Consider the following 24,520-nt stretch of genomic DNA (forward strand, 5'->3'; position numbering starts at 1 on the left):
GTAATCAAACTGATCAGTGCTTTCAGTTTGTTATAGAGGAGGGACTTATCTAATGAACAATATGTAAAATAATGATTGATAAAACAGCATAGATATGCATAGGAGAATTTAATTATTACATAAAATAACACTGTTATTGCTTTTATAACCAAGGTAAAGTCAGTAATAAACTTAATAGGGTTTCATAGTTGTATAATTCCAAAAATGTTTTAAGACAAAAACATTATTGTCACTTACTACACATCGAGTTTCACTCCATGACAAAATAAATGCTATGCTGAACTCTATTATTCTTTATAAATCAAACAGAATCATAATCTTACAAAAAATCATTTTCAAGGAAGGATTTTACATTCCCACTGAATGATCTTGAAACATTTAAAGAAAAAAGTGAAATTTCTGACCATTTGCAACAATTATAATTAATTCAGAATTAAAGTTTAATCAACAGCTGAATTAATGCAAATTAAAAGAAAGAAAAGCCAGTAACCAATGGAATCAAGGACTTCTGTCATAATAAATCTACTAAATGACTGGTTCTAATTAACAGAATGAACAGAAAAATAATAAAAAGGCAGACAAAGAAAAATGATAATTTGCAACAGCTCTGAATTCAGGGGAAGTTTTATGACTATGGAATGGCTTTTGAAAACAATAATTAACTAATTAAAAGTTTAGAATTACTACAGCTAAAAGAGAAGAAGGGCTACAGCCTAGTACTGAATTTTAAAACTTTCTTAATCTAAGAGGTTGAGAAAAAAATAGGCAGACAAAGTTTCCAAACCCACCAAATCTCCATCAAAGCTTTCAGCACCAGAACCAGCACCAGTGCAATAAGACGGAAAAAAAGGGCCTTAATCTAAACTCACGCATCAGTCTCCAAGAGTGAGGCTATATGTTTTAAAACACAGTTTTAAAGTATGAAGGTTTCAGGCTTTAGAACACTCCCACAGCCCTGTTTATAACCAGGGAAACAATTGAACAGAAAAACACATAATTAATTGGTATCTCGAAAATTCCCCTTAGGGTGGTTGTGTTCATTATTGTTTATCTTTGTCCCAACTTGATACTAAAGTGTTTATGGATGGCACTGTGGTTTTCTTTTGGGAAATGCCTGTTTCTTTTCCTGTCAAAAAACTAACTTGTTGTTGACTGGAAATACCTCAAGATTTTTTCCTTAATGTTGCATGACAGGTGACCAATACCAGCAGCTCTGGAGTCCAATTTTCATTCGGAACAGGTCAGATGTAATGCCAGCACTGCGGAACAAACACCTCTTTTCCTGAACAGCCCCTAGTATTACTTTGGTGAAAGCCTGGGTGATGAACAAGTCCAGCTTTGACTCTGACAGAGAAGGTAGTACGTAGCCATCAGAAGCTCTAAACACATCTGGATGATTTGTCAATGCTTCAGGGTCGACCTTTAGTCTTAATTCAATTCAATTCAGTTTATTTATATAGCACCAATTCACAACACACGTCTTCTCAAGGCATTTTCCAGTTCACCAGATCATACAGTCAAATTGATTCAAAGTTTTCTATCTAAGGAAAACCAGTTGATTGCATCGACTCATTGACTCGAATGCAATCCCTCACACTAACCATGCTTGTAGCGACAGTGGAGAGGAAAAACTCCCTTTTAACAGGAAGAAACCTCCAGCAGAACCAGGCTCAGTGTGAGCGGCCATCTGCTGAGGCCAACTGGGGTTAAAGGAGATAGAAGCGGCCCTGTCCAAGAAACACATAGCCAGGCAGACGAGCTCCTTTTTTGGACATAACCTCTGATTGGGATTCACACTTTACCTCCGAGTTGTGGAACGTGGTAGCTGAGAGCTTGGGGGTCAGACTTCAATGGACTACTGCATAAAATCATCAAACCAATGTTGTTGTGTGAGTGGTTTTGTTCTTTATAGGCGTCTCTTTGTCTATTCTTTGTGAACAGTAGCGGGCTGGATAGGTTGCCATGGGTTCTACTGGCCTTACTCCCATCCCCCAAGGAGGAGCTGCAGTCTCCCTCTGCGCAGTTAGTTCTGGTCAGACTTTGAAAGTTCCACTGGAGTTTCTTACAGATGTTAAGAGGTCAGGCTCTAAAGCTGTGGTGGAATATGGTTTTCAGAGGGAGTTTATTCCTCAACTGTGGCAGCACATTACTGCCTTCCTCAATCATACGTTCCCATAGCAGATGATTTTATCCGCCATGAAGCACATCGATCTCTTCTGCCGTCCCCATACCTTTTTTTTTTTCAGTGTTCTTGAAATGGAGCCTAAGTTTTTCCTTTTTCAAATAGGGACTGGTCAGCACCGAGTTTCAGTAGATCTTCTAAAGCCTGCTGATGTACTCTAGGATGGCGCAGTTGAGCTGACTCAACCAGCCCACTGCAGCCTCCCTCCCAACCATATTCCTAATGTTGAACCAACCTTACCTATCCCTCACCCCTCTTGCCTGGGGGGGAATACTTAAGAAATTTAAATGTATCATATTTCTTTTTTTGTTTGTTTTTTCTTTTTTTGTTTTTTTTTGTTTTCTCTTTTGGTATATATCTTATTGTCGTCTGTTCTGGGGGGAGCTATGTGGTGAGATCTCTCAGAACACACAAGCATAAAGTCTGCGAGGGCAACTGGTTGGAATCTGCTGATGTAAGTTAATGTTCAGTTGCTTACAATTCATTGTTCATTTCTTACAATTCATTGTTGTGGAGATGAGAAGAATAAATTAGAGTTGAAGCATTTTTGTCTCCTTTTTTAAAAACTCTACATCATTCATATATCTAGGTTTCATGATTATGGATTTCAAAGTTACACAGAAGAGGGAAAATCTAATGTGACACACATTGAGAGACTGTTATAACAGAACAGAGCATAATACAACAGTAGAGCGTACTACTAATAGGTATAAGTAGTAGGGACTAGTATGGGTATTACTATCCCTAAACAGATTATGTTAATATTCTGTGGGTATAAAACATCCTGCCTCTACTGGATGCTTCATGAGATTCAGCAGTGACACCTGCAGACAGGGTGGAGAAAAACAGTCCAAACAGATAACCAACATCTAGACATTGTGCTTATACTACTACTACTAATAATAATACTAACAATACTATTACTACTACAGCTAGTTCTACAAATAATAAAACAGTGATAATTATAATGAGAATATTACTAATACTGTGTTAAAGAGTAAACAGTGTAAAGTTTAATTAATTATTTTATATAAAACTATGATGTGGATCTCTTCATGAAGTGTAATAATTTCAGGTGTATGTACGATTATTATATAATTTATTTGTTATTCAATTTCTCAATAATTAAACTTTCCTTAGAATTGTTGAGATCTGTTTGACCAGAATTTGATTTATATACCTAAATATTTAGTATATGATTTAATACGAGACATTGTAATATTTAGACTAACTCTATATCAAAACTACAGAATAATCTGTTACATTTTAAAGTATTTTTGAGCTGGTTTCTTGTTTAAGACTTTAAAATGGTAAGTATTTATGTCTTAACTACATTTCCCAGAATACCTTAGTATTGAGGCCTACGTCATTCACGTTATCAGTTTCCGGTTGAAGTGTAAATGGATACATGACATAGTTGTTTGGGAAACGATCTTCGGGAAAACCCACCATAGCTAAAACGTATCGGACTGGGATTCTACATTAGCCCGCTGAAGGTGTCCTAAGGCGTCGGCCGCCATGGAAGCGGTCCCGCGGATGCCGATGATCTGGCTGGATCTGAAAGAGGCTGGGGACTTCCAGTTTAGTCCGTCCGTGAAGCAGGTGAGCTGGGTGGGGAATGGAGCAACAGGGCTGAGGTCGAAAGTCAACCAAACTAGGATTAAGCAAGACGAGATAATCCAACCAAGAAGCTAACGGTTGCTACAGTTCTTATTAAAGTCTTGAACGTGGCTTCATGGGGAATTTTAGAAAATTCTAGAAGCTGTATCAGGCTAAGCTACGTTATTTCTCTACCAAACAATCCTGACCACCGCCTCCTGTTTGCTAACGTTAGCCTGTTGGTATAGAAGAAGCTAGAAGCTCTATAGGTAGTTTAAAATGAGCTTATAGTTACCTTACACTAAACTAAACACAACACTGAAGAAAGGAAAGATAAAAATAGACATAATTAAAACACGAAACAGGCTGCTACAGCCAGTGGCCCAGTCAGCCTTTCAGCAGGAAAACAGTGATCTCATTGTCACATGTACCTGAAAGAGACTCACAACCCCCAGCCTGACAAACATTTAAACAGTCAGGCCTTATTCTAGGCATTAACATATCCAGTCCTATTTTCTCCTGTTACCCCTAAAATCATTATAAACCATTCCACAAAGAAATGGGATGTTCCAACCATCAGTTCTCCTGTGATTTCTATTTACTTACATATTATGTGAGTTATTTTGTTCAAATCATCAGTCTCATAAAAAATTTTAAAAGCTGAAAAATGTTTTTGTGTGATAAATAATAAAAAATGTTTTTTGGTAACAGGAAATTAATCGACTTCAAATTTTTTTTTATATTAATTTCACCAGTGTATCACAATGAAGGTTTTTGGTATTTGCAATATGCCCATAGTTTACAACTCTATTGGCTGATAAAAGATATATATGTATATGTATATACATATATACATATATGTATACATAACATACACACACATATATATACATATATACATACATGACATACACACACAAACACACACACACATATATATATATATATATATATATATATTTTATTTTAGGGATATTATGGGCATGTTATCGGCCAAAAAACGAGGATAAGCTGAATACTTCAGCATCTCTCCTCTGTCATATCTCATGCATCGGCTGCGTTCACATGGTCCTCTATCTCTGCAGACCTTATCCTCACTTTTTGGCCAATGATATCCCTAATCATAACCCTTAATTTTCCAAAGGGCTACCTCTCAGATTTAAACGTTTTTTTTTATGCACTGAAATCAAAGCAATAGGCAAAGGTAAATAAAGATAAGCAAGTAAATAAGGGACTACTGGATGAGCAAAAGGTGTAGGAATTAGAATAACTAAAATCAATAACAGTTTTGCTGTGATGTATGTGTTTTACAATTAGTTTAGTTGTTTGTAGTGTTTCTACAGATGTTTGATATGTAATCTGATATACTAAGTGAGTTATAAAGGAACTGTAACTGTGTCTCAGTTAATTCATCCTAATAGTTTAATGTTAGAAGTATTATTATTATTATTTTAAATAATATAAATTAAATATTTTATAAAGATATTTTTTTAATCCGCTATTTTAAATAATGATGGTTGTGGTCTAACACCTCTGATGGTTAACCTCCTACTGAATATATTTCTTATTTCACTAATGTAACCATGTTTTCCTGTAGCCAATTAAGATACATGTTTTTTCCCCCTCTTCCCATGTCCAATATTGCTTCCTTGTAATTTCAAGGGGTTTTAAAGAATTATGGAGTTGGTAATCAAAATGCTCTTTTAAAATGTGCTTTTCTAAAGATTAACTGTTATTGTATGTGTCCTTCTCTCTTTGGACAACTTGAGGCATGTAGAATTAGAGATTGTAACCTGAAATTTAATCAAAATACATTTGGGAAACCTCTGGATGATGGATTGTGTTTGTTGATGTATAATAAAAAACATGCACTGACTTCCTACCATGATCTGATTAAAACAAATTACTTTGAATATATCAAAGTAATTGATAAAAGATATCAATGGCAGCCAGCTCGTTCTTTAATCAAATAGTCAAATAAAATGGCTAAAATGACCACTAATCAAGCCAATAATAGTAATAGAAATACATGCTCATAGTTTTATTCATACAGTGCTGTTAAGCAATTGGTGACATTTTCCAACAACAGTGAACAAAAGCACTGATTGGCTTGTTAATACAATAAATATGGGCTATGTTTGTTATTCTTGTTTAATGTCTTGTATAGGTTGTAATGATATAATACTGACTGGTTAATAATAGATGTTAATTTTACCTGAGGACTCATGTAGGCGTTCAGATTCTGGTTGCCGTATGGGAGGCACACTCCTCTTTAAATGCTAATTTATCTGATATTTCCTGGTATAAAAACTACCAGGGCTTTCCACTCTGCTTTTTGCTTCTATCTTTATCAGGTAAACTGATGGATCATTTCCAAATAGGTGAATAAAGCTCAGATATTTGGACTGTTTTTTGTCCACCAGTAGTGCATTACATGACATTTCTTAGTACAAATACAAAAAAACAAACAAAAAATACACCTCAGATTTTTCCAATGTTAAGCAAATAAATAAATGAAACAGTTTTTGAAAATAGTTTAAGAAAAACTTGCGTATCCTTCCTCGATGTAGCATTAAATGAAAAGCAGCATTTTTACCCCCACATTTGATAGTCAAAACAAGGCAGTGTGTCCCTTGTTGCTGTGTCAGCGGGCATCTTTGAATCAGCCTTGTGACCTTTCTGTGTCCATGATTGAATAAAATCCTGAGAAAGTATTGTCTGAAGAAGAATGTTTGTCTGCAGCTGCAGGGCTGTTTTTCTACCCCTGAGATGATTTGAAGTAGCTAGGCATAGCATCATGGCCTAAATGGATGTCAAAACTTTTTGACTTTTCATAAAGTTGCAACATTTATATTGGGTCAAACTCACTGAAGATATTTGAGGAGATTAACAGGGAATTTTGTTAGGTTAACTTTGATTATGCTGTGCTGATTCATTCTGTAAATTCTCTGACATTCTGCTTCCATTTCCTTTACTTTAGTTCATCTTGAAGAACTATGGAGAGAATCCAGACAACTACAATGAACAGCTGAAGAAACTGGAGACCCTGCGGCAGGTGGGTAACATATAAAGCCTAATGGTGTGCTGCATTTTTCCGCCACCTGTATCATCCTGCTAGCTCAGAAGTTCAGCTTAAAACAATAAAGAAAACAATGGTTTCTGCCTTTGATCTTTAAAGTCAACAAAATTTCCGGATTTGTTAAAAGTCTAGCCTCTGAAAGATATTTCCACTAATCTTTAAAAGTTTTTGTAACACCCTGAAAGCTTCTTCCATGGATTTATTGGATCTGGTTTTAATTTCGGGTCACTGACGTGTTACAGTACAGATTTACATCTGATTTTACTACGACAAATACAGCAATAAGGTTTTAGCTAGCAAGTAAACCTTGATGCTAAAATCAAAACAATGAAAGTTAAGTCTACCTGAAAAAAGGCATTCATAAAAAAGGTGTAGACTGTTTTTTTTAACATTTTCTATTTTGTTTTATTTGTTGTATTATGCTCGTTTGTAATTAAAAAGCTTTTATAAAAATAAAAAGAAGTATTCTTTTATTGATTCCTTTTTTAAAGTGAAGTAAAACAACAAATCGTGATGCGCATTTTAGCTTTTCTGATCAGTAATCTCTCTGTGGACATTCATCAACTTTTGTTTAGCAGTTAAAATGTACAGATATTCAAGTTTGTCATTTTTATACGCTGTAAGAAGAGGTTTTAAATACATGTAGAAAACAAATCAATCTGAGATTATCCTCATCCATGCATCAGAGTAAGCATTGTTTGTCTGTATGTGAACTTCACATAAACTTGAAAAGGAGTAAAATTAACAAGATGTTGTAATTTCATGTTTTTCTTACATTAAAGAAATAGGGCAGTAGTATTTATATAAACATGTTTTTTAACTGTTGCTTCAGTCTTTAACCAGGACTGGCTCTAACTACACAGATCATATTACCCCCTGTTTTCCAAAACATGTTTTAATATCATCATGATGATTAATGATTGATGTTTTGCAACCACAACCAATTTTTTCAAAATCCCATCCTACTGATCTTTGTGTGGATTGCTACCAGCGGATGCGGGGTGAGTGGCGGCCTAGTGGTTAGGGCATAGAGCTTGGAATCCTGAGGTTCTGAGTTCGAGTCCCACAGACTGCCACTTTGGGTTGCTGAGCAAGACCCTTAACCCCACACTACTCCCCAGGCGCCGCACAATGGCAGCCCGCTGCTCCCAAAGAGGAGGGGTTAAATGCAGAGAGTTAATTTCGTTGTTCTGTACTTGTGACAGTGAAATGTCAATAAAAGCTGCAGGGAAAAAAAATAGGAATAGGAAAATGGGAAATGTTTTTGGTGACTATCTGCTTATGACTGTCTTTTTTCAAAAGAAGCAGTGGGAAGATAAGTTATTCAAGGGCTGATGATTTATTTTGTATTGAAATGGGTGCCAATTTTACTGTATTTTTATTCCTTATTCATAAGGCATATCCAATAAAACCTAATGCAGGTGGTCATTAAAAGTCATTCAATTATTATTTTTTTTTAATTATTTTAATTATTTTAATTTTTAATTATTTTAATTATTATTTTTTTTAATTATTTTAATGCCAATTAAGGCCTTAATTGGCATTAAAATTCATTAAATGTGATTATTGTGGCATTTAACATGCTTTATTTAAAAAAAAAAAGAAAGTTTCTGAAAACAATTTAATCAGATACATTATATCGCGACATATTTGTGCAGAATAGCTTCTGGTTGATCGTAAAGCCGTATGTTCAGAAAAGAGGCTTGTAAGAAGTTTGTAATTCCTGTATAAACCCTGTAAAGGCCGTTACAGTCCTTTTGTTTTAAAGCTTAATAATTCAACCTGGTTGCTGGTTCTTCTCAGGCTAGAAGTCGTCTGGTTCTAGTTAATCCTCCATTTAGTGTACCTAGCCTTTTCTTCTACTTCAAACAAAGTAAAAGGACGTTTAAACATCATATAAAACTCTTATTTCTTCACTGCTTTTCATTTCCACTGGGACCGCCTCATGGCAGATGATTGAAGTCAAATGTTCACAGGAGCAGATGAATGATGTCTGCTTTGTGTAACATCTCATCAATTTCTGCTTAGATCCAAGTTGTAAATCAAGTCAATTTTAGACACATGAAAAATACCGAGTCATTTAGGAGATGATACATTTTAATCAGCTTGATTAATGATACACACCAGTATTTTACCTCTGGTGTCTCTTATGTTTTGAAACTTCAGGATAATGAGTTTTAACGTGGCAGAAATCGATTATATTTTTTGACAGAGTGCTGTGAACGTGACCAGAGACTTCGAGGGTTGCAGCACCCTGAGGAAGTACTTCGGTCAGCTGCATTACCTGCAGAGCCGAGTGCCGCTGGGGGGAGGCCAGGAGGCCGCCGTGCCCATCTCATGGTAGGAACTCAGACGTTACACCAACACCGATTCCTTTACAGACACTCAGTCTTTAAGTCTTTACCTTTGAGTTGCCGGCGTTACATTGTAGACTTTGGTCTATGAGGACGTCACCAGGCTTCTTAAAATCTGTCAGTCCAACAATTGACAAGATATCAGAACAACTTAATAGGAACAAAGTTGTAATGCTGTTATTTTGTTGTTGATTAGTGTCCTATAGTCTCACTGTGACTCACATTCTTCTCATTTAAATAGTTAAGCTCCCCACCCCCCTTCATTTGAAGGTGATGTAAGCTCTCATTAATCTACAACTCATCTGTTTTAACTCCAGAAAGTGAAAGTGGATTTTTATGCCTAGAAATTTTGTTTCTGATGTTTGTTGTTGCTAATGCGGTGCTCTTAATTTTTAAGGACGGAAATTTTCTCCGGAAAAACAGTCACCCATAGTGACATCAGCTATGAGCAGGCATGCATCCTTTACAATCTGGGTGAGTTAAATCACTTCCTGCAAGTTCTGTTATCAGAGTTTTGTTTTTAGGAGAAAAGTGACTGCTTCCTAATGGTTTGTCTGTTTTTTAGTAATCAGATGAATTCCTGATTCACTAGGCTGTGCTCCAATTAAGATATTCAAATGTGATCCTATCAAATGTTTACCTAAAAATCTTAATAAATGTTAATCTGATTGTGACCTTCATCTAGGTGATCCTTAAAACTGAATAGCAAAAATATATTTGGTAATGCAAAATGCTGCTATGACAGCATTTTCAAAGCTGATTCCCCTCATCTTCAGCTTACCCCTCGAGTTTTGTAGATGATTTTATGTGGACTAAAATGTTTCTGCATTGATTGGTCATCTGTTCTAAATTGTTTATCTATTTAAGGATCCATTGAAGTTCCATTTTTAGCTTTTTGGCCTTGGCCAGCAGATTTTATGTCCAAAGGCGCATTATAGCATGCACTCTTTAAATACAACCCCAGGAATTGGAAAAAGAAATAGACCCCCAGCATCACAGATCCTCCCCCTTACTTTATAGTGAGCACCAGTTTCTTTTCATGTATTCTAGACTGTTCAATGTGGAAAAGTTTCATCAGATCAAAGCACAAAATTCATATTAAAGTCTTTGCAGAATTTGGCAAAATTCATAATTTTATTATAAGACAGAAGAGACAGAAACGTTTTTCCTGGATTCAGTTTTGACCAGTAAACAGTGGATAATGGTTGCTACACTGCTAAAATGGGGCGTCAAAAATCAAGAAAAACAAAACTAAATCCCAGAGATAAGCTACTTAAACTAAGTGATCTGTCCATTAGCAAGATAATTTTCCTTGCCAAGATTTCTTGATTTAAGATTTTTTTTTTATCTAGGGATAAACACGTCCAACACTTAAAATCAAAAATTATGTTTTAAAATGAAATAAATTAATTTAATTAATTCAATTAAGGTTTTCTTATCTCGGTGAGAACCAAGTAATTTTAAGTATAGGAAAAGTGGTGACCATATGCTACTATTTTTTTTTTTTTTTTTTTTTTTACAGTAATCCATTTAAATGTTCATGTTTGATGGCAAGTTAAACTTGGGTTTACTCAAAATCATATCAACATTTTAATCTTGTCATTAAAATGTTGTAGATACTCTGACCAGTGTTTATAAAAGTATAAAATACCTGTATAATATAAAATGAGAAATGACTTTGTACGAGTTGTTAGGGATGACCATATGTAGTGAATTAATGGCCTTAATAAAAGAAGCATCTCAGTTCTAATAATATTATCTGTTCTTTTAAACATTTATTCTTTGCTGTTTTGGTAAATTGAAACATAAAGAATTGGCATCAGAAAGTAAAAAGAAAAATAAACTAAGGACGCATTTTTCATTCTATCCATTTTTATGTAGTCTTAAAGTTGTGTACACATTTAAATTAGGGTCATACTTAAAGTCCAGAAAACACATCTGTCACCATTTCTTTTTACCGTAATTCTTTTTATTTATTTTTTTATTATATATATATATATACACAGTGTTCAGTTCAATGGTATAACTAAACATTAGAGTTGTGGCGATACTACAGTAGTAGCCATTCAAAATTTTCCCACTTTCTTTGATGGGCCCTTGGCTGGTGATCCCCTACAATTCCTTTTTAAACATCAATATTTATACTAAAATATTCTTTCTGCTTGATTTGTGGACATTAATATCTAAAGAGAAGCCTCATCTCCTGGTCAGAGCCTATAATTCAGAGGGCGGAGTCAGACTAAAAAATATGCAAGAGGAGGTCACTCCAGTAGCTGGAAGGTGGAGGAGATTTCACTGGGGGTTAGAGGGAAGTTGGCTGCCATTCGGCTGGCATTTGACTGGAAAGGGCCATTCTAAACGGCTGCTACTGTATAATTTCTAACTGCATATTGATGCCAAGGACTGTGGGAATGAAAAACCCCAAATATTTAAAGGTACGAAAAGATATTAACACGAAAAACTCACCTTTTTCTTGTAAACCTGGAGTGTGCTTCCTCAACAAAACAACGATTCTATTAGATAAGTAAGTCTACAAATAAATGTGAAATAAATAACCCAAATATAAAAAAGTTTAACTTTTTTTGGGTTGTTTCAGGTATTATTCTTAGAATGTGCAAATACTTTTGACAACCCAACATTCATTTTATGCAATAATCCAAGCTGAATTATTATAGACTTTCTGGATGTCAATCAATTGCATCAGGCCTCTAAGAAGCTGTAATAGTGTTAAGAAAATATTTTTGATTAAATGAGGATTTAATGACGTTATTCTTCTTATAGTTAAAGTCTTTGGTGGACACTAAGTTATTAGAGATGCACTGCAGAAATATGCAGCTCAGACTGTATAGATGTTGGTAATTAATGTGCATATTCTGGTGTTATAACTCCTACAACCCATCTGTGAACTCTCTCCAGGAGCTCTGCACTCCATGTTAGGAGCCATGGATAACAGGGTTTCAGAGGAGGTATGATGGAGCTCTGACAGATTAATACTGTCTTGTTTGCCTGTTTGGTGCGACAGACTCTGCTGTGCTTTCAGGGGATGAAGGTGTCCTGCACACACTTCCAGTGCTCCGCCGGAGCGTTCTCATACCTAAGGGACCATTTCAGTCACAACTACAGCGTGGACATGAGCCACCAGATTCTTAACCTCAACATCAACCTCATGCTGGTAGGTCTTATATAAATAAAAAAAAAAAACCCTAGAAGGTCTGCTCACAATAATGGAGCAAATCATCAATTGGTTTCTGTTTTCCAGGGCCAGGCTCAGGAGTGTCTTTTAGAGAAATCTATGTTGGACAACAGGAAAAGTTTCCTGGTCGCTCGGATCAGTGCTCAGGTTCGTTTTCCCATTACATTGAATGTATTAGTGAAACAGAAAAACTTGTGATTATTATTTTTTATGTTGACTTGTGTTGTTGTGGTGCTGTAGGTAGTGGATTATTATAAAGAGGCCTGCAGGGCTCTGGAGAACTCTGAGACAGCCTCCATGCTGGGAAAGATCCAGAAAGACTGGAAGAAACTGGTTCAGATGAAGATTTACTACTTTGCTGCTATTGCACATGTGAGTCGCTGATAGGCAAGAGTTCATCTGCATCTGCAGGAGGGTTCAGTGGGATTTGTTCATGGATGCAAAGCATTGGTCTTTAGTTTGAGACGTATTTCTTTTCCGACAGCTTCATATGGGAAAACAGGCAGAGGAGCAGCAGAAATATGGAGAACGGGTGAGTGAAGAGTTGGATTTTACTTCAACTTTTACTGTTATTGTTTTTTCAGATGTTCTTTGCCGGTTTAAGACTTTTAGACTTAGACTTTAGACAGATTTTATTTGTTGTTTTGTTTACACAAGTATAAAACAAAAAGAAATTTCGTTTGGAAACAGCCGCTAGACAATTTCATCTTTTAAAAATACAGACTTGAAAAATAGTAAAAATGACTGTAAATTTACAGTTCCAACAATTTAATGAAACATATTTAGGAGTTTGAAATAAAAAAAATGCAACAGTTTTTATTTAACTTGAAAGTACATTTACCTTTGCAGTTTAAAAAAAAGGCCGCACTAGTTCATTGTGAAGTGTTTAGGTGCTTATATTTATTAAGAAAACAAATAAATATTGATTTGAGGTAAAAAAACAAAAAAACAACACATTTCATCTCTTCTTCAACCTTTTCGGTGTGTAATCTCACTTAAACCAGTTCATAGATGCAGAGTAGCTTGAGAAATTTTCGATGCATTTATTTGTCCTCATAGAAAAAAATGGCTGCAGATCCTCATCTAATGTAAATAAACTACCTAACAGTTTTTAATCCCAATTACCCAGCTGACAGTAAAAAAAAATCTAAATCAGAATATTGAGCAGAACTTCAATATTTCTGTCATTAATTTTCTTGAAGTAAAATTCATAAAATAGTTTCATTATATATATTGAATCATTTATTTCTTAATTTCCTTTAAACATGGTGTTGGCTTTCTGATGTTAAAACACAACTTTAAGATCACATGCCTTAAAGCTGTTGTCCCTGGTTGGATTGCCAGTCCTTTGCTCTCTGCCCTTCTTCATGTCCAGCTACTATTGAAGTAAAGCTACTTCAAACATCTAAATGTATGGAAAAAAGGATCAGATTGGGAAACGCTTGGTCCAAGATACTCAGGCTAGTATCTTGGACCAAGCGTCAGCACTACCAGTTTGTGATCCTTGTTTTTTACTAAATCACGTCTTTCTGTCAACTAAATGACCAAATCTTCTGTTCCCTACAGTTGGCGTATCTGCAGAGCTCCTTGGATAAACTCAGTGAAGCAATCAAGCTAGCTAAGGTAACGTTCTTGTTTATCACATAATGCATTAAACTGTTTAAATTTGATTTTTATTCTAATTATCAGTTTTTTATTTATTTATCATGATTCATCCAGGGTCAACCTGACAGCGTGCAAGAGGCCTTGAAATTCACCATGGACGTCATTGGTGGAAAGTGAGCAATGGGTCTTTTATTAATAGTATTTTCTACAATATCCCAGCTAATTAGATAAAGGCCGCATATTTAAAATAATTTTTTTCATGTGTGTGTATTTTATGTTTTTCAATCTGCAGGTTTAATTCTGCCAAAAAGGACAACGACTTTATTTATCATGAGACCGTTCCCTCCCTGGAGACTCTAGCTTCGGTTAAAGGTAACACAGATGTTGATGTGTTAGACAATCCATGCATGCAAAAAGTGGATTTGCATAAACTGTAAATGTATTTTACTAGTTATATGGACGTACAGAGTTTGAAATAATACTTTTAAGTTATAGTGTGTTTTACTTAATGAAACAGAATTCCACTGGTAAACGTGTTGCACTCTGTGTGTTAAAATCTGTCTGTCGTGTAATATGGTCCGTTGGATCGGCATGTGGCGTTAAACTTTAAATTTATGTAAAAAAAGCCGAATCTCATAAATAAAGAACAATCTGGCTGCCAAATTCCCATATTCATTCTAAAAGAGCTGTGATCAAATATATTCAGTTTATGTTTCATTAAAATGATATCATAACTGATATTAAAGAAAATATTGTTAGATTTTACAGAATTTGGTTCATTGGATCAGCTACTGAGGTCCAAGCCTGTTGTTTTAAATGAAACGGATAAAAAAGATTCCCCTGATTTTGGCATTATAGTTGCCCTTTTTTTTTCTTCCTAAGGGGCTCCGTTGGTGAAAGCTCTGCCGGTCAATCCCACGGACCCCAGTGTCACTGGACCAGATCTGTTTTCTAAACTGGTGCCCATGGCTGCCCACGAGGCCTCTTCTCTCTACAGGTAGGCTCTTTTTAAGTGACGATCTCAGATTCTCAGATATTGGGAATTGAGAAATTTAAGAGTGTTTTCCAGCATTATGAAGATTTAATGTTGCTTTTTCTTCCTTCAACAGCGAGGAGAAAGCCAAGCTGCTGAGGGACATCATGGCCAAGATTGACGGCAAGAATGAAACCTTACAGTGAGTGATTATATATCTCTGTATAAGCAGGCTGTGAACAAATAGGATTTATCCTACAGATTCTTGCTGTCACATTTTATTTTCCTACATCAACCTGGTTTATTATCTCCCTGCAGGCAGTTTATGGACTCTTTGGGCTTGGAGCCAGAATCTGTTGACAACCTTGACATGTACAACCACATCCCTCCGGTTCTGATGGAGAAGTGTGCTGCTCTCAGCGTCCGGCCAGACACCGTGAAGAGCCTCATTCAGTCCATGCAGGGTTAGTAGAAAGAGCCTTAAAAACCCATCAGTTAAAGTCCATCAGTAAAACGTTTCACTAATGGGAATTAGGACTGAATGGGGAACTGTGGATCACATGGGTTTGATGATTTTTTTTTATCCATATGCTAAAAATTGCGTCATGATTTCAAAGTTTTATATCAGTTGATAGCGAAGAATTTTTTTTTTAGCTATTTGACATAAGGACCAGATTAAATAAAAGACAGTATTAGGTTGTAACCCTAACTCTATTAAAGTCTAACCTTTAAAGAAAAAAAAGAGAGGCTAAATCCTTTCCTCTGCCTACATCCCCCAGAATTCCATTTGCTTGTTGGAGTTCAGTGAAATTATAGACCATTCTATCGGATGTACTTTCTGTTGATAGTAATCAGGTGTCTATCGCAATATTTTTTTTTATTGCTCGCCGTTATTTAATGGATTATCGGAATAAGCCTCATCTCATTTGGTAACTGGAGTAGTCTTAGCATGCCATTTGCTTAAAGGATTTATGCCATTTGACAATTTTTGAACCAAAACTGCAACATAAAAAAACATCCAAGATGAAAAATGTTTCCTATCTGTAAATATTCAATATCTAGTGGCTCAGTTTTAGCTTCACCTGGTTAGGTTCTGTAAAAAAAATAAAATAAATGCGATTGTACTAAAATGTATCTCTTTATATTTTAATCAGAAAATATATTTGCTAGATTAACTGATTGCTAAATAAATTGATAGCTGCAGCCCTAAAAAAAATCTAAAAGAAAAAGTGTGGCATGCACCTTTACCTGACCTGTCATCTTAAATCAGTCATTTAACAATGGAAAGCACAAGGGGCAACTGGACTTAAGAAAAGGGAGTTTACATAAACTGACAGATCTGCTGTAACCAGAACAGCTGCATAGATCACTGGCCTGAGTCTTTAGTCATTGGGGTGATTAAAAATGTAAAGCACTCTTAGCAGATAGTGTTTAGAACCATGATTAAGATTTATCAAGGAAAATATACCTAGAAGCCTTATACAGATTCCCTCCACTTTGTAAATTTGTTGATCACAATCTCATTCAGTTATAAGAACTTTGTGGTTAAAACATGGCAAAAGTACTGAAAAGCTCAAAGAGAAGCTAGGCTGTTTTAAGACACTCTAGGTCAGATTTAGATGCTCTAACCACACATCTTTGGGTTTGCAGTTCTCTCGGGAGTCTTTACCGATGTGGAATCTTCGCTGAAGGAGATCCGAGATGTGCTGGAAGAGGACGAAGGGGGCGAGCGAGCCCTTCAGGAAGCATGCGGTCCCACTGCAGCTGAGATTCATCCGGCTGGGCAGAGCCAAGCTCTGGCTGAGATTCAGAGGGACCTTGAGAAGTACATGGAGGCCCATGAGAAGGCCAGTTTTACCAACACAGAGCTACACAGGGCAATGAACCTGCACATCAGCAACCTGCGCCTGCTGGGGGGGCCATTGGAAAGTCTCAGAGAGGCCTTGCCAAGACCGCAGCTCAGCGAAGGTGAGGGTGTAGGTGAGTCGGTATTAGTCAGTACATGACTACGAATGGGTAACTGATATAAACTGTTTTTTTAGAGGAAATGGCGGGACTGCAGCGTATGAAGCGGATCCTTGGAAAGGTTCAGGAGATGAGGGAGCAAAGGGGTTCTTTGGAGAAACAGCTCCGTGACCTCATTCAGACCGACGACATCACCTCTACTCTTGTTACCACAGACAGAGCAGACATGAAGGTACGTTACTCCATGCTACAACGACAGTACCTCACTGCATTGTTGCTTTAAAAAAAAAAAAGTCTACTGAATTTGAATTTTAAATGGAATTTGTCTCCCTCCAGCGTATATTTGAGGAGCAGCTGAAGAAGTATGAGCAGGTAAAGGTCTACATCGACCAGAACCTGTCGGCACAGGAAAATATCCTGAAGGCCCTGACCGATGCGAACGTTCAGTACGCATCCGTACGCAAGGGCCTAAACCAGACAGAGCAGCAGTGGAACAGCACGGTCCAGGGACTGGTTGGCTCATACGAAGCCTACGAAGACCTGATGAAGAAGTCCCAGGAGGGCAAGGAGTTCTACGATGACCTGGAGACCAAGGCGTCACGTTTGCTGGACAAAGCCAATACCCTGTGTCAGACCAGGGCAGAGGAGAGGAAGCCCCACTTGGAAAAGTAAGGATTATTCCTGAAATCATATTATGGTTTTAGATCACCTCTGGTTACATCTTTGTATTTAAAACATCACCTTTGCTTTTGCAGAGATAAAAGGCCTCCAGCGCGGCCCACAGCTGCTAAGCCCTCCCTGAAGCCCAGAGGGTCTGATGTAGACTCGACTTCCTCTAGCCTTGAGGATCCAGAGCTGGCCCAGCTCAATGCAGCCATCATGGCTTTAGGGGGCGACCTACCTGAGGACCTTCGGAGCCTCCCCCCTGACATTCCTTCCCTCCCCTCTGCTGCTGGTCGCCTGCCTGGCACTGGAGGCGGCTCTCTGCCTTGGCCGGGCGCTCCTGCTGCAGGCCATCCTCACTTCCCTCCCAACCTTCCACCTCCTGAGCTCCTGGCAAGAATTGCACAGTTTCCTACTTCAGGGGCTCTACCTGCACAAGGCCCCCTGCCACGCATGCCTCACCCACAGATGGCTCATCATAGGCCACCACAAATGCCCCCCCAGCCAGTTGTGTCTGGTTATCGGGCTCCATCTCCTCAGGCTCCTCAACAAGGCCTTGTGGCCCCGGTTCCCGTCCGCCCCTCCACCACCACTGTGGACAGCATTCAGGCTCCTATCCCGAGCTACACCCCCACGCCACACCTTCCTGTCCCTCCCCCTGCCTCAACCGGGTACTCTGTAGCTCAGATTGGAGCATACCCCCACATGATGCCTCACTCAGGAGCACATGTTCAGGTCCCAGGTCAGGCCCCTTCCCCTCAATCACAGCAGCAGAAGCATCCACAGCAGTACCCACCGCCTATGGGCCAACCTTTTCCTCAGGGGTACCAGTCTGGACCAAGGGCCCCTCCTGGTCCTTCTATCCCAACTCAGCAAGTTTACACCCCTGGGTATATTCCATCTCAGCCTCCAAATTATCAGCAGGTTTTTCCAGGTCCGCTTCAGCAACATCAACAGAACGGTTTTCCTCCCCGACCTCAGGTACCTCAAGGCTACCAGATTCCACAAAACTTTGTACCCCAGCAGCAACCTCGGATGATGCCAGGCTCTGTCCCTGGGCCCCCCCAGGCCGCACCTCCTCCATCTTCAACTTCTCACCCTGCACCTCCTTTGTCTGCCCCCTATTCGCCATACCCCAACCAACAGATGCCCTCTGGACTCCCCCACCAACAGATGCCGCAGCATCAACCAATCCCAGTCCCTCCCAGTGCCCAGCATGTTCTTCCACACCCACAGATGCAAATGCCAGGTGTTCACAGAGTGCAGTTGCCGCCAACAAGTCAAACAAACCCACCGGTGTCACATAACTACATTCCCCCAGCTGGTCGGGCCCTTCCCCCCACCATGCATCCTCAGATGCCGCCTCCATCTCAGCCTCTTCTACCGTCTGGTCCCCAGATCAACCTGCCCAGAGGACCCGGGCCCCAGATTCCTCAGAGTACTTTAGCTGCACAGCATCAGCCCATACCTGGTCAGCCTTCAGGGCATCCCATGCAGATGCCCAACCAACCGCAGCCTCACCCTGGGGGGGCTTGCTACCCAGGGGGAGCTCTGATGATGCCTCAGCAGCCTTTGGCACCACAGCCCACAGCTCTCCAACAACCCCCGGTTTCTCTTCCTATGAGCCACGCCCAACCTCCTAACCTCTACCCCTCAGCATCAGGGGCCAGTGTGCCCCCAGTTGGCCCCCAGCAGCCCGCTGGAGTCGCCCCCCTCTCCCCTGCAGCTCCCCACATGATCGCTCAGTGTCCTGGGGGCCCCGCATTAGTCCAGCCAACCGCCACTGTTGCCCCTTCGCCTTCCCCCTCCCCGTCCCCGTCTCCAGGCCCAGCCTCTCTGGGTCTGACCCCTCACCCAACAGCTCCCACCCCCGGAGGCGCAGCCCCACCCAGTCTTTCTACTCCGTCTGTCGTTTCTCCATCCACATCTCTGTTTCAACGGCAAAACTCAAGTACAGACGATCTCCTGTCCTCCAGCCCAGAGAGCCAACACGGAGGCACCAAGGCCCCCACCAATGTCCTCCAGCCCACCAAAGCAGACCCCCAGGATGGGGAACGTCGGAAGAAGAACTCTCAGGAAGTTCTTCTGATCCAGGGAGATCCGTACCAAGCCCCAGAGCGTGTGGCCCGTCTTCACAGCCAGCTGGAACTTTACAGAGCCCAGGTAGAATCCCTGGAGAACCCCTCAGACCAGGAAGGAGGGGCATCAGTGCTTGATGCCCGCTGGAAGGAGCTGCAGGACCAGCAGGAGAAGGACGCCCGGCAGCTGTCCATCGCCATTGCCCGCTGCTACGCTATGAAGAACCGCCACCATGATGTCATGCCTTACGACTTAAACCGGGTGGTTTTGCAGTCAGGAAAAGACGACTACATCAACGCCAGCTTCGTGGACGGCTTGTCGCCATACTGCCCTCGCCTGATTGCCACTCAGGCTCCGCTCACCGGCACTGCGGCAGACTTCTGGCTGATGGTATACGAGCAAAAGGTCTCGCTGATCGTCATGCTGGTTTCAGAGCAGGAACTCGACAAGGTAGCAGGTTTTAAAGTGTGATAATGATGAATTAAATGGTTTCTGAAGAGATATCTGACTGTGCTAATGGCTTGTTTTCCAGGGAAAGGTTTTACACTACTTCCCTACGGAGCGCGGCCAGCAGCTTTCTCAGGGACCAATCACACTCAGCCTAACCACCCAGAAGATGACACCGACACATGTGGAGCGTATGATCAGTTTGCAGTACCGTGACCAAAGCCTGAAGCGGACCATCGTCCACCTCCAGTTTACATCCTGGCCAGAGTTGTAAGTTTTAGAGACTTTATATGGCTTCTGCTGACTTTTTCTTCATTCTAAAATTTCTGAAACATAGAATAAAAGAAACATACTGCAGGATTTTTTATAGTTAGATATTTTGAATCCACAAATAAGTGCAGAAAATAAAGAACAACAGAATTTTATTTTATGAGGTTAACGATAAAATGCAGGTAGTTCCCAGTTTTAAGGAACAGACAAATAAAGCAAAAACACTCATAGTTCAGTATCTTAGCAGTGATGGGAGTAGATTAAAGAGAAACGGGTCACTTTCTACCTTTTAATTTCATTTTTCATTTCATTTATTGTTTATTTGAAAGGGGACAGTGTACATTAATCAACATTAAAACAATGTAAATATATCCGAGTTAGCTAAGGAGTGCTAATTTTAATCAGTAGTCCCCCAGCCAGGTATAAAAAAGGCAACCTTAAAAATAGACACAAGTATAAAATCACAATATAAAATTACAATACCAATTACATAAAAAACTTTATGGTTAAGAAATACAATTCATGTAAAATAATTAAAAATTAATTGTAAAATGATTTAAATACACACAGAAAACCTTAGTGCCCACATATTTGGCTCTCTACAAGCCATTTTTTGCATTCTTTTTGAATGAAGAGAATGACAAAGAATAGTTAAGTCCTCTAGGCTACAAACATAAAAAGTTTCTTCAGATAGAAAAATAAGCTGCTGCTTCTTATTTAACCAGGGGCCTTCCTGACTGCAAGAGCAATTTACTGCGATTCATCCAGGAGGTTCATGGACACTACCTCCACCAGAGGCCCTTACAGACTCCTGTTGTGGTGCACTGCAGGTAAGCCGAGTTATGCAGTACCAGACACTTAACATCTGATTTGCATGTTTAAGCACCAGCGCTCATTTCTTCATTATTCAAGCACTCTGTCTTCTGAATACTGACAGCAGCTGCTGCATTAGTTGGATGAACAGCTGTACATGGCTGCATATTTGACTGTTAAACATCAGGCTGCCAGACATCCCCACATGCAGTTATTGGTTAAAATGGTGCCAATATCAGCTTTTGAATTTTTTTTGCTTCAGCTCTGGTGTTGGACGCACCGGCGCCTTCTGTCTGCTGTACGCGGCTCTGCAGGAGCTGGAGGCAGGAAACGGCATCCCGGACCTTCCATCGCTGGTGAAGAAGATGAGACAGCAGAGGAAGAACATGCTGCAGGAGAAGGTGAGATGCAACCCTGTGGTATTGATTTGGAAAATAATCTGCATTTGACCTGTTTCATAATAACCAGGTTCTTTAGATCATCAATAGTCTTTGATATAAACATTTTTCTATGTTAAAGGACTTGTTTTTTTTGTTTTTTTCCTGCCTCCAGTTCCACCTGAAGTTTTGCTATGAAGCTGTGTTAAAGCACGCTGAGCAGGTCCTTCAGCGCCATGGAATCACTACTGCCACCTACAGCAAGAACACCAACGCTGCAGCCACAAAGGTTTCCAAATATTTTTCATTTTTCAAACTTTTTTAAAATTACTTTCAAGTCTGTTTATTGGTTTAGATAAAAATACAAATCCCAGCACAAAATGGATCTTAAAACAATTTACATTTAGGAAAGTTTTACTCTGGCAAACAGAGGCGAACAGTTTTATGGCCTAAAAACAAACGGGTGAGCATCATTTCAACATGCAGGCTATAAAAAGAGGTCAATTTATTATGTTAACTTTCTAAACATATCAGAATTTGGAATGTTTTCTTGCAGAGGATATTTTTAGTCATATTGAACAGACCTCTGTGTTGTTACTGCTGCAGTAACAGGTTGTTAAAGTTGAATTGGTTCAAAGATCAGTCAGATTAAGATCCAGATAATACTGTCCCTCAAAGCCCTCAATGTTAAGAGAATTTTTTTTTTTAATCCCCTTTTCTAATTATTTAAAGACAAACCTGATCTTGTCTCTACTTGTTTTTCATTTTTAAAGGAGCTCTGGTCAGCAGATACTTGTTCTCCATTATCAGAAACGAACCAGTGGTACCGGTAGTTGGAGGGGTCTTCATTATACAGTTTTTTCTGTTAAATTGTAACATTTGTCTTTTTTTGTGAACCCCTTCCTCAGCCTTACTCCAGACAAGAGTCCCAGCAGGATCTTGTCCTTGGAGGCGACATGCCCATCAGCTCCATTCAAGCAACCATCGCCAAGCTCAGCATCCGCCCACCCAGCGCAGACCCCACCATGGAGGGTAGTGCCTACTGCGGGCTGGAGGAGCAGTTTGGAGCTATGTCACCACAGCTGGACCCCATAGGGGGCTTGCAGTTGTCACAGGAGCCCTGTCCTCCAGCAGATTCTCAGCCTCCCTCATCCTTAAGCCCACCTCTCACCTCTTCCACTCACTCTCCTCCACCCCCAAACGGCCTGGATAATCTCTCCCCATCTACTCCACCAGCACCTAACCATCAGCCTGCCCCAGAGTCTGTACCTTCCATCGGTTCATCCTCTGCTCAAGCTCTTTCATCGCTGGAGCTTCTGGCCTCTATGACGCCTGAGGCTTTCTCCCTGGAGGGAGGAGGTCGAGGGAAGCAGCGGGTGACCAAGCAGAACTTCCTGCAGCCAGCTGAAGGTCAGGGCATCCATGGAACCCGCGGCGATGACGGCAGCGACCCGCTCAGTAGCCTGGATCCACTCTGGAGCCTCAATAAGCAGTGAGAGAACTCCAGACAATCTGCATTACTCTATTTCCACCACCAGGTGTCAGCAGAATGCTGGTGGGTTTTTTTTCTTTTTCCTCTAATTCTGCTTTTAAGAAAAACACTGAATCCTGGGAGCATCAGATACACTTTAGTGGTGATTACCAAGATGTGCCTGAATGCCAGCAGTAATAGAGAGATCCCTGAATCAAAAACACTCGCTTCTCTTTTCATCACTGGTGGATTCCAGGACCAGATCACTATGCACTTGCCTCTCTCAGATTGTCATTCTTTGCTGCTTTTTTTTTATGTTTAGACAGATGTGCACTTCCTGCTCCAACATATGGGCCATCTAAAAAGTATGCACTCCAGTTTTACAATCCTCTCTCCATGAGGCTGTTAAAGCATAACAAGGCTGCTGTGAATGTGAAGGCACGAGGTCATTGGAACTTTTTAACAATATTGACTTTTTTCCCCCCTTTCTCTGTAACTCTGTAAATATCCTAGATAAAGTTAGAAAATTCCAAAGGAAATCTTACTTTACTGGAAAAAAAAAATCACTTATTGTTCATTATTGTAAAAATAATCAATAAATTCAGTAGACAAAATGTTGCATCAGAGCCTCTTTATTTGAAAATTAGTACAAAGTTTTACTTTTATCGTTACAAAATAAGTTACCTCTGTTAGAACAGCCTGCGGGAGAACAACCGCGAGCAGGAAATCATGTTTTCTCTGTTTAAAAGGTTCGCGGCTGTTGTCCAGACGTGGAGATGAAATCATGTCGACTCATTTCTAACCATGGTTACAGGAAATGTTCACTGCATTCATAAACTCCTGGTATGGAGGAGCTGAAAGCGTCAGCATGAGAAGATGAGTTCAAAGTAACGACAAGTAAGCAGCTTCTTTAACGGAAGGGGTGCTGCTGAGTGTGGATGATTAAAAAATAAAAAGGTCCATAATGAACCACATTCATAAAAAAGCTAAAACTGACATGATCCCCCCCCAACCCCCAAAAAGTTTGACATTTTAGGAAATATTGCTGCCACTGTTTTAACGGCTGGATTTAGCCGTTAAAACATTACTTTCAGATTGTATTTATTTTGCTTTCTGTTGCCGTCCTACTTCTATATAAAAAGCTCAAATAGTCATATTTCCCAAAAAGCCAAACTGCAGCTTTAATTCATTCACATTTTAGAAAAAAAACAAACTTAAAAAAACTACAAATCCAGTTTCAAAGCTTTTCTCGACTAAACAGAAAACAAATGATTACTAAATAAACATGGCAGCTATTACAAACAGGCCACATCAACTGGAGTCTGTGGGAGGCAGCTGCAATTTTAAGACTGCTTGTCTAAAAACGTATGAAAACTCTGGTTCTCATAATCTGTGGGGGTCAGAAGCTTGTTCCCTGAATGTAAACATGTTGGCAGCGTCCCACAGAAAC

General features: G+C 39.5%; 1 protein-coding gene across 1 annotated transcript; it reads left to right on the top strand.

Moving 5' to 3' along the window:
• The first annotated feature begins 3,576 nt into the window (after positions 1 to 3,576).
• ptpn23 (protein tyrosine phosphatase, non-receptor type 23) lies at positions 3,577 to 23,896 on the top strand. The gene is made up of 24 exons (XM_015376064.1): positions 3,577 to 3,784; positions 6,762 to 6,836; positions 9,073 to 9,200; positions 9,612 to 9,688; positions 12,131 to 12,180; positions 12,255 to 12,386; positions 12,474 to 12,554; positions 12,648 to 12,779; positions 12,892 to 12,939; positions 13,974 to 14,030; positions 14,127 to 14,185; positions 14,305 to 14,384; positions 14,895 to 15,009; positions 15,122 to 15,187; positions 15,304 to 15,449; positions 16,636 to 16,953; positions 17,028 to 17,182; positions 17,287 to 17,618; positions 17,706 to 20,142; positions 20,225 to 20,409; positions 21,135 to 21,239; positions 21,485 to 21,623; positions 21,775 to 21,888; positions 22,508 to 23,896. Exons 1-24 carry the CDS (start codon positions 3,701 to 3,703, stop codon positions 23,093 to 23,095), a joined length of 5,703 nt encoding a protein of 1,900 aa, XP_015231550.1. The 5' UTR covers positions 3,577 to 3,700; the 3' UTR covers positions 23,096 to 23,896.
• Positions 23,897 to 24,520: the final 624 nt, after the last annotated feature.

Source organism: Cyprinodon variegatus, unplaced genomic scaffold, assembly GCF_000732505.1.
Source record: "Cyprinodon variegatus isolate N-32 unplaced genomic scaffold, C_variegatus-1.0 Scaffold0, whole genome shotgun sequence".
Lineage (NCBI taxonomy): Eukaryota > Metazoa > Chordata > Actinopteri > Cyprinodontiformes > Cyprinodontidae > Cyprinodon > Cyprinodon variegatus.